Raw genomic sequence first — 9,687 nt, 5'->3', positions numbered from 1 at the left:
GGTTCTTATGTGATTCCCTCCACGCGCAGTTTGTTTGTGAGTTTCAAACTGCGGCTCTGTGCGGGTAGGGGAGGCAAAATGTAAATGGAGCCCGCTCGATGGCACACTGGATGAGGTCATGAAACTTCTTGAAGGGATGTTTTGATACAGGGTGTTTTGTGCTCAGCATCCCAGCAGGTTTACGCCTGTGGGTAGGCTGCCATAGTGCCTGGTCGCTATAAGAATAGTCAAGTGTTTTGGGCAGCCATGTAGAGATTCAAACTTAAAAGAGGAGTGCCAGTGTTTGTTCTCTATCATCATTGATTGAGCTCATAACTCATTTTAAAAACAGTTATGGATAACATTGTTTTCGCTATGACGCCATTATGCATTCAATATGTTCTGTTTATTTAGAGTTTACGTATCTGGGTTTACTTTTACCCGCTGCAAAGGCAGTTCAACAGCGGAAAGCAGATGCTTGAAGCTGAGCAGGATGGTTTCTATTCAACTAGCAACCCTGGACAGATTTGAAAGTAAATTATTCGCTGCCGTATGAATAGTAATATTGAAACACCTCATCTGCCTCTTCAAGTTTAGTCTCTTTTAGAACTGAAAAGCTTTAAAACTGGCTTTCAAGCAGCCAACTTACATTTCATTACTCAAAGCGTAATAATTCAGTCAAAATCTTTATCCTACCTCTCCAGGTCATATTTTTCAGCTTGTTAGTGGCAGGTCCGCGCAATGTCCCTAGTCTCACGAACTAGCAGGGATCAGAGATCAGAGATCTCAGCAGCTACCAATCGCCTGTGGATTTCTTTCTGAAGTAACTGCTTGTATGGCGGCGAAAACGGCTACCAACAAACCAAAGCCCCTTACTTCTACCTTACCTGACACAATGCTCTGTTCCCTATTCACCTCCGCAGTAAAACAAACTGGAGATATAGCGAATNNAGTAAAACAAACTGGAGATATAGCGAATCACTTTGTAACATGAAGAGAGCTTTTTAAAACATTAAAAATGGATGTCCCAAGCAATGTCATATGGTACAACATGTCACAGCCCTAAAGACTTTATATTGGTTCTGCAGAGTCTTTTTGTTTCAATCCAGTTTTATCACAGAAGGCTGAGAGAAAGTCGTCAGTCTCTACTGGCCAAAGTGTTTAGAGACTGGCTGTGTGTCTACTCCCTGGCTGGAATCTATGGGTCTTAAAATTGCAACTACTAAGTTGTCAGCAATTACACTTCAACTGCCTCCAGTGCATTAAACCCTTTCATTCATGTAACTCATGTAATATAATGTAATACAAACAATTAACATTTTAAAGCTTGTCTTCTGAAAATAAAGCTTTTCCATTCCAATCTATTTACCAGTGCAAAGAGGGCAACACAATTCTCCAAATAAAGGTGGGAGAGCTGAGCTTTAGTGGTTTTATTTTTAACAACATCCCTGCCATACATATAGGTAGATTATTCCAAATAGTATCTCAGTCTGGAACAATGAAAGTTGCTCAGCCAGCTGCTGTGCTGCTTTGTGCAGTCTTTACCCTACATGCAATAGCAGAACAGCACTGATAACCTCAAAGGAAGACAGACTATGGCTGGGGCAGTTTGATATGTACTCTGGACCGATTAGATAAGTGCTGCAAAATGGGGTAAAGTCACAGACCTGCTGTTCTGGGAGGCATTTAGTCACAGCAGTCATGTTATTGGACACCAGCGACAGTGGTTTGTGATACATGTGGTATGACTGTATGACTGTAGGCCTTGTGGACAGGGTTTTTCTTGACATGTGACTGAAGTATGACACATGAACTACTGTTAAACCTGCATGAACAATGGTTACTCCCACACGAAGTATGAAGATTGTATTGATGAGTGTCTGTTGTTAGGAGACTGTGCTTTGTAAGATCACAGCAGGTTAGTGGAACAGGGCCTTACCTTGTCCAACAGTGTGTTTTGCCACATGCGAAAAACACTCAGGTAACTTTTCTCTCTTGCTGAGAAGGAAGTGAAGAAGAACTGAGGAGGAAGATATAAGGAGAGTAATTGATTATGTGTTTAGCAAATGTGGAATAAACTCTGCTCTCTTCCAACACAGCGTACCTTCTCCGTGCTCGTGCAGACCTGGATGGCATTGGGAATCAGCCGAGCTGTTTTCTCTCTGGTCATAGTTGTGATTTCTTTAAGAGTCAGTATAATCTATAAAGAAAGGTGAAAGGTTGCAGTTGTTCGTAGTGCGTACGTGCTTATCAAAGAATGCTATAAAGAAAAAAAAAATCCACCCTTGATCCTCCTCCACTCAGGAGTTATTTTGTGATGACATCTAATAATGAGTTTTAGCAACACCCAAGAAGAGTCGTAAACTTACTGCTCAGAGCACTGAGTTAATCAGACATGGTTGTATTAGCATGTGGTCCACTGAGGCTGCCGCTAGTGCAGCAATTAGTGTTCATCTTCCTTATTATTTTTCCTTGTTGTATCTTGGCTGTTGTTCTCCACAATTGTTGCAATTTATTGCAAAACAAGAAATTATTGCAATTAAATTATTGTAATTTATTGCAGAACCCAATCAGATTTTTGTGGTTCATATTTTGTATTGTTGAAAATATTTCTTTTTCAAAAATTACATTTCTCTATATGTTGTTTGTGGGAATATAACAAAATGTACAGCAGCAAATCAACAAAAGGAGGTCAGAAATGCAGTTTTTTTTTACTATAACTGTTTTAATGTAGTTTTAGGATGACTTTTTCTTTTAAAATACTGCACTCTCTGTTAGACACTTATATTTTTTGTCTCTCACTATTAACAGTGTGACCACAAATGTACCTTAATGTATCTGACCCTGTTATTCCTTTGTGAAACAGCAATATAGTACAAGGAACAATCTTGCTGTAACAATCTCTGCTATATTCTGTTGCTTTGACTGCACACCCTCCTCTTCCCCTCTGCCCTCCTCCACTTTCCTATTACCTTCGTACCCCGAAACACATTGCTGTAGAAACAGAGCCAGTTCTCTGACAGGAAGAGACGTCCCTGAAGGAGGATGTCCCGCTGGAGGGCACACGGGTAGTCTGAAGGAAAACCATCCATACAAATGAGTGTGCCTGAGGTGTTCTTTGACACACTATATGTTTAAAACAGGTCACTGTAGTGAGATGTTGTTAGCCATAATGTTCTTTTAGTTCATTTTAGATACAGACAATATGTTACCACTTATAATTCAGTTTAATCATCAATATAAACTCACTGATTCTAGTCAGTCTTATGGTTTCGACAGAGACTAGTTGTGTCATGCTGAGTTACAGGATTATATGTCTAAACATGATCATTTTTCATTTAATGCTTGAAAAAACAGTGTATAAACAGTCTTAATTAGAATATTTTACTGTGTAAATTTACTATATCTGCAATGAAACACTAAAAGATACAGGTACACAGATTTTGACACACAGTGTGGGGAAAGTCATTTAAACCTTATACTCTCTATAAATATATTTAAGGGGAAATTAAGGATACTTATTGGGAACATCAAAGTTCACCATGATTAAAATATTGGCCAGTGATGTCATATCATTGATCGTGTGAGACCAAAACTGCTTATACGTTTGTTGTATACTTTAATATTTGTGTTCCTAGATTTCTGAGTATGCCATGTTAGGGAGCTGCTCAGTCTATAAGGATACCTTTAATATAGTTTCACTTGTGTAATTTGTTCATCTAAATACTTTTTCAGAGGCATTTCCACTTTGTTAAGAACAAAATTTAAGATAAAACAAAGACTATTTTATATTCTTATAAAAATGAAATTGGTCAAACATTGAAATGATAAAACAAACATCTGGATCATCGGGACAATCATTACTATGAGGAGCACTCGTCGTAACTCACCTATTATGAGTCTCTCTGACTCTGGCAGTTCTTTGAATAACTTCTTAAATTCATCAAACCTCTGTTTGTATGTTGGCAGAGGAGTTTGAGGGGCTGCCAGACACTGTCCCTGGGGGTCAGAGCTCTGATGGAGGAGATATGAACATTACTGATACAGTATATATGTACAGTGATTATTCTTTTTGCAAGAAAGAATAAATGATGTTATAGCAGAACTGCATGCCTTGTGTGAATTATGTTTAGGATCTATTAGTCATATCCAAGCAGCAGTAGCTTTATGTTAATAGAGACAGCTTAGTGCTTTTACCTCGTCTTCATCAGAGCTCCACCTGACATCCACCATGGATGTTGACTCATCTGTAATATCATCGCTGCCCACTCCTGACCGGTTGGATAGCTGGTCCATCTGCTCTGCTGCAGGGCTTAAATAAAGAGATATGCTCCTTAAACCCTGATGCAGATTGACATTATACTCATTTTAATCCCTCCAGCTGCCATAAGGAGAGACTAGAAGGGGGAAAAGCTTGTGGGTCTTTTGAGAGTTGAACTTTAAGAACATGATCTGAACTTCGGCAATGAATGTCATCAAACAGGGATAGCCAGGAGCGCCACAGGGGAAGTCATTATCACTGCAACAGAACTGGTTTGACTAGGAGAGCTGTGCTAGAAGTGTAGTCATGCCAATGAACAGAAACCTTTAAGATTGTCTTTCTTTTGTTAAGTGTAAAAGTGTAGTTAAAAGAACGGATTTGTGTCATAAAGTTAGAAACATTTACAGAAATTAAAAAACAAAAATGCGCATAATGACAGCGACCGAATGAATGCCACCACTCACGTCAAATTCTTGGTGTTAGATTGTGTTAGTCGATACGAACTATCAGTCGACATGGATGTTAAGTTATGTCAAACAAACTCAAGCTCAAAAAAGGTTTCCATCGGATTTGTAAAACCTTCAAACGTGTGTTTAAATACTTTTACGCAAGGCGTCATGAGCACACAGTCGTGCTGCGCCTTTAGCATGTCTCCACATGCGGGTTATCTGAGACAAGATTGTTGTTCAGTCACTTACCTTTTACGTAGTGGACCCAGGATCTCTGTTCTATCTGAACTCCAACTGCAAGCGACTTAATTAAACCAAGTACACACCAGTTTGTCCCACACAGCTGAAGCTCTGCTGAGCAGTGGAACCTTGTTGCGCCTTGCTGCAGGTGCATCTCATCTGGCCTGGGGGAAATACCTTAAGGGAGTTGTCATCTCATTGGTGACGCTCATTGGTCTTCACAGAACTACTTAAGGGCTCCAAGATGACCTCTCCCTTCATTTATTATTCATTTCCAGTTAAAGTTATAGTCATGTACTTCCAAGTAATCAGAGTAAAGTATTGCACTGTGTTGTGTTTTCTTTCATGGAGATTTAGTTGATTTCTATGCACAAAGCATCCAAAGAGGCACGGTGATGGAGAGTATGTGCGATATGCAGAGAGACCAGTTCTGCAGCTCTGATGCATAATTGCCAGAAACCATGAGGTCAGACAAACACACACACACACATTAATCTTTTTCCTCATGTTTTAATTCTTTGGGAGTAACATGATGAAAGTATTGGACAGCAGAGCGTCGGAGTCCGACTCTTACACATTCACACAGCAAAGTACACGACACTGCACAGCGTGAAACACAACCATAAAAACAAAAAGGAAAGAACAAAGCCTCCACGTCAAAAATGCTGGCAATAAATAGACTGATCTTATTAAATTTATATTCAATACTCTTCTGTACAGATGGTTTTTGAATTACAATACATCAACCGAACAATCCTCTTCAGGAAGAGCAACATGGTTACACACAGAAATCATGTAAACAGAGAAAGGAAGAAACGGGGTGAAGAGATTCCTCTTTCATACACACATTAAATCCACACACGCATGCACGATCAGCGACCATGCAGAGGATCCAGAGTACGCCGATATGAGGCAACAAATAATAATGAATACAGTACATCTTTCTCTTTTCCCTCCACATGAAAATGTGCACACGCACACACACACCCACACTCACACAAACACACACACACTCATACAATCACTCACAAAAAAGGAGCACAGGGGAGCACGTAGGTTTTTCAGGAACATGAGGAGGTGGAATGTGATTCTTCAGTGGAGGGCTCAGAGATGAAATCCATAAAGGGCTCGAGAGGCAGGAGCCTATTCTTCCAACGTACGGAAGGCGTTCTGCATGTCCTCCACTAGCTGAGCGTACTCGGCCTTGATCTTAGCCTCGCCGTCTTTCACTGGATCCTGCACGGACAAAGAAACACAGTCTTAAACATGTGAACAGAAAACAGGAGGGCTGAGCAGACTCTGTGGATGGTCTGTGGGGCTTTGGCCGACATCCTCACTGTATTACAGATGTTTTTTCCCAGAGTTAGGATGGAGTTGGGCAAACTACAAGTTCAAGTACAGACCTGAAACCATCAGAGCTGATTACTTTTGGTGCTGGATCTGGACAACAGCACTGTTGGTCAATGCTTCTAAACTTGCTTTGGAAACTCATACCCAATTATTCATCTCTGAGATATGTTGAGGAATTAATTAAAAATACATATAAATGTTACCAAATTTTTTTTTGCTCTTTTATGAATTTTAAAATCAACCTAAAGAACCACCAAAGTAACATATAAAGCAGAAGAGACATATACAAGCTTTAGCACACACAGATACACACATACCTTGAATTTCATTGAGCTGAGCCTGTAGAGGATTTCTCCCATGTGCTCCTTGATCATGGCCCAAGTGATCTTGTTGTCGCTCTGAGCTGTGGTCTCCACTGCGTGTCGTGCCATGTCGTAGAAAGAAATCGTGTTGGAGAGAATGCCCACCGTCTTATAGAAGGGACAGAACCTGAGGAGCAAAGTCAGATAGTTTATCACTCATCAGTAGATTAGATCAGAAAATTCTTTTTCATTTTTCCGGTTTACATACAGAGAAAATGTCCATCTTCACTTTATCTCCAAGTTGTCTAGCATCTATCTGAACTCTGGTCAGTGACTGAGTGTGACTAAAAGAGAGCCCACGGGGTGTGTGACGTTACCTGTCATAAGGAGTGTAACCGTTCTGCTGCAGGAAGTCGTCTTTGAGCAGTTTGGCCACTTCAAGAGTGATTTTATCCGTTTCTGCCAGTGATGCCTGTTAAAAGAATTTAAATATACTTAAACTGGAAAAAATGCATTGGAGCAATTACTTTAAAGGGTACATACAGGGGAAAGCAGAAATCAGATCAAAAGTTCATCGAAAGATCAAACCACTGCCGCCGACTTAAATTACCTTTCCGACAAGCTGCACAATCTCAGCCAGGTCCTCCTCCTCCTGCAGGATCTCCTTGGCCTTGGTACGCAGGGGCACAAACTCGGGGAAGTGCTTGTCGTAATACTCATCCAGAGCACGGGTGTATTTGCTGTAGCTGATCAGCCAGTTCACAGAGGGGAAGTGCTTCCTCTGAGCCAGCTTCTTATCCAGACCCCAGAACACCTGAAAGAGGAAATATTAATAACATAATAAAGTGAAGAACTGAGCACCTTTAGTTAACAAAGCTTAATGACACAACTTAATGATTTACCTGTACAATACCAAGGGTGGCTGAAGTGACAGGGTCAGAGAAGTCACCACCAGGAGGCGATACACTGAGGAAAGAACAAGCTGTTTAACTGCTATATTCCTTTTACAGTCCATACGAGATGTGCAGGGTAATGTCTCCCTCTAGTGGACAAAATAAAGCTGTACTCACGCTCCTACGATACTGACGCTGCCCTCCCTCTCAGGGTTGCCCAGACACTTCACCCTTCCAGCACGCTCGTAGAAAGAGGCGAGACGGGCACCCAGGTAGGCAGGATAGCCACTGTCTGTGGGCAGATACAGAAAACACACAGATAGACTTTATGCTTCCTACCAGGTTACCATGATCACACAAAAGAGGTGAGAGAATTGTACCACTGTACTGGATTTCAATTCCCTTATTAATTTCTGCAAAAAAGTAGGCTTACACAGATTTTCAGCATCAATGCATCTGTTTAATTATCTGAGTCTGAACTCAGTGTAGAAGTAGAAAAAACAGCATACCTAACATTTGTACAGCAATCATTTTCATTTTTAAGTTTTCTTAGTCAAAGAAAGAAAATCTACTAAGCCTGCCAGCGTTAATGTGCTAATGTAATTATAGCATACGATATTTATCCTCTGTAACGGACGTGCTGCTCGGTTGGCAGGCAGTGTCTGACGTAGTGTCAAACACATGGCTCGCCTGGAATTTAAGCCGATATTGCATAGAAAGATGTTTCCACTCATTCCACAATACATCTTTCTTCGTGTAATGAAGCCATGCTTTGGAGTTTTTTAATTCTTTTGACTTTCATTGCCTTTAATTAATAGAAATGGCTGAAGATTGACAGGAAACCCAAAAAATATTCAGTTCACCGTCAAAGAAGACTAAGAAAACCTTAAAATGTTAGTCACATTACAGAATCTGGAACCATTTCATTTTTGGCATTTTTGCTTTAAAAACAATCAATCAGTTATCATTTAATTTAAAATTTAGTCAATCAACTAATTAATTAATCGTCTTATTGTTTCCGTAGTTGAAAGAACAGATTGTACAACTTTGTGCCATTTGAGGGTTTAGCTGAACCTTTTGTAAATCAGCATAAAATACTTCAAAGTCAAAGGCAGAAAAGAAAGCAGTTTGTTGTTTGCGCAAGCAGAGGATTGTGTTAGTTTTGTGAAATTCAGATTCCATCCTACTTCCTTTTATAAAGTAGATACTGATCACTACAAAAGACCTAATTTATAGAGAAGGATTTGCTTATTTCCTGTAAATTCAGAGTCTGATGCCCGACCTGAATGAGCAAACACTGAAAAATGGCTGTTTTTCACTTAATGTCAGAAATACTGAAGCCTGAATCTGCCTTCAGCTTCAGCTCTTATAATAATCTCCAGGAGACTCCAAACTTACCAGCAGGCATCTCAGCCAGACGGCCAGAAATCTCCCTGAGAGCCTCGGCCCAACGGGAGGTGGAGTCGGCCATCATGCTCACGTTGTATCCCATGTCTCTGAAGTACTCAGACAGCGTGATTCCTGTCAAAACAAACTCAGTTAGTATATATCAAAGGAGAAAGTGAAGAGTATTTCCGGCGTATTATTGACAGATACCTGTGTAGATGGAGGCTTCTCTGGCAGCTACAGGCATGTTGGAGGTGTTGGCCACCAGTGCCGTTCTCTTCATGATGCTCTCCGTCTTCCCGTCAACCTCCATGGTCAGCTGTTGGCCAGACGACACTGTCAGAACACCCATCAAAGCCACTCTAGTTGGGAAACAACGGTGGCACTCTCGCTACTCACCTCAGGGAAGTCTCGCAGTACTTCTGACATCTCGTTACCACGCTCCCCGCAGCCTACGTAGACGATGACGTCACTGTTGGAGTACTTGGACAGGGACTGAGAGATGACAGTCTTTCCACAGCCAAAGGCTCCGGGGATGGCTGTGGTTCCACCCTGCACACACCTTCACACGAAGAAGAGAGGAGAGTCAAAAAGAAACTCTCCGTACAGGAAAAAAAAAATTCAACATGTCTTAAGGATGTGAGACTCACGGGAAAAGGGCGTCCAGCACCCTCTGTCCGGTCAGCAGCGGGTGATTGGCGGGCAGCTTCTCTGTTACGGGCCGCACTTGTCTGACGGGCCACACCTGCACCATGGTGAACTTCTCCTTCACCCCTTCAAACTCCAGCTCCATCACCACATCCTGACAAAGACACACACACACACAC

At 41.2% G+C, this 9,687-nt stretch overlaps 2 protein-coding genes across 2 annotated transcripts in view; both read right to left on the bottom strand.

Annotated features, from left to right (window-relative positions):
• Positions 1–1,798: 1,798 nt before the first annotated feature.
• Positions 1,799–5,116, bottom strand: LOC118324421 (protein Aster-B-like). The gene is made up of 7 exons (XM_035656764.1): positions 4,939–5,116; positions 4,177–4,291; positions 3,870–3,993; positions 2,952–3,052; positions 2,084–2,179; positions 1,919–1,999; positions 1,799–1,804 (listed from the first exon to the last, which is right to left on the bottom strand). The coding sequence occupies exons 2-7, from the start codon at positions 4,273–4,275 to the stop codon at positions 1,799–1,801; spliced, it is 507 nt and encodes a 168-aa protein (XP_035512657.1). The 5' UTR covers positions 4,276–4,291; positions 4,939–5,116.
• Positions 5,117–5,419: 303 nt separating this feature from the next.
• atp6v1ab (ATPase H+ transporting V1 subunit Ab) overlaps positions 5,420–9,687 on the bottom strand; it is a gene marked incomplete in the record, with an annotated part of 8,309 nt that continues 4,041 nt past the window's right edge. Inside the window, 10 exon segments of the mRNA XM_035655058.1 lie at positions 5,420–6,165; positions 6,597–6,768; positions 6,959–7,053; positions 7,192–7,395; positions 7,484–7,547; positions 7,652–7,766; positions 8,873–8,995; positions 9,071–9,179; positions 9,260–9,422; positions 9,511–9,662. Coding sequence (XP_035510951.1) covers positions 6,073–6,165; positions 6,597–6,768; positions 6,959–7,053; positions 7,192–7,395; positions 7,484–7,547; positions 7,652–7,766; positions 8,873–8,995; positions 9,071–9,179; positions 9,260–9,422; positions 9,511–9,662 — 1,290 coding nt within the window.

Source organism: Morone saxatilis, unplaced genomic scaffold (genome assembly GCF_004916995.1).
Source record: "Morone saxatilis isolate NCDOM2014 unplaced genomic scaffold, NCSU_SB_2.0 Contig0, whole genome shotgun sequence".
In the NCBI taxonomy this organism is placed as follows: Eukaryota; Metazoa; Chordata; class Actinopteri; family Moronidae; genus Morone; species Morone saxatilis.
This window is presented reverse-complemented; position numbering and strand designations above follow the sequence as displayed.

Coding starts and splice junctions, on each gene's coding strand:
- LOC118324421 (XM_035656764.1), bottom strand. CDS start 4,275: ATGGACCAGCTATCCAACCGGTCAGGAGTGGGCAGCGATGATATTACA. Junction 3,053..3,869: donor GTCAGAGAGACTCATAATAG/GTGAGTTACGAC, acceptor GTTTTCCTTCAG/ACTACCCGTGTGCCCTCCAG. Junction 2,180..2,951: donor ATGTGTTTCGGGGTACGAAG/GTAATAGGAAAG, acceptor CTTTCTTTATAG/ATTATACTGACTCTTAAAGA.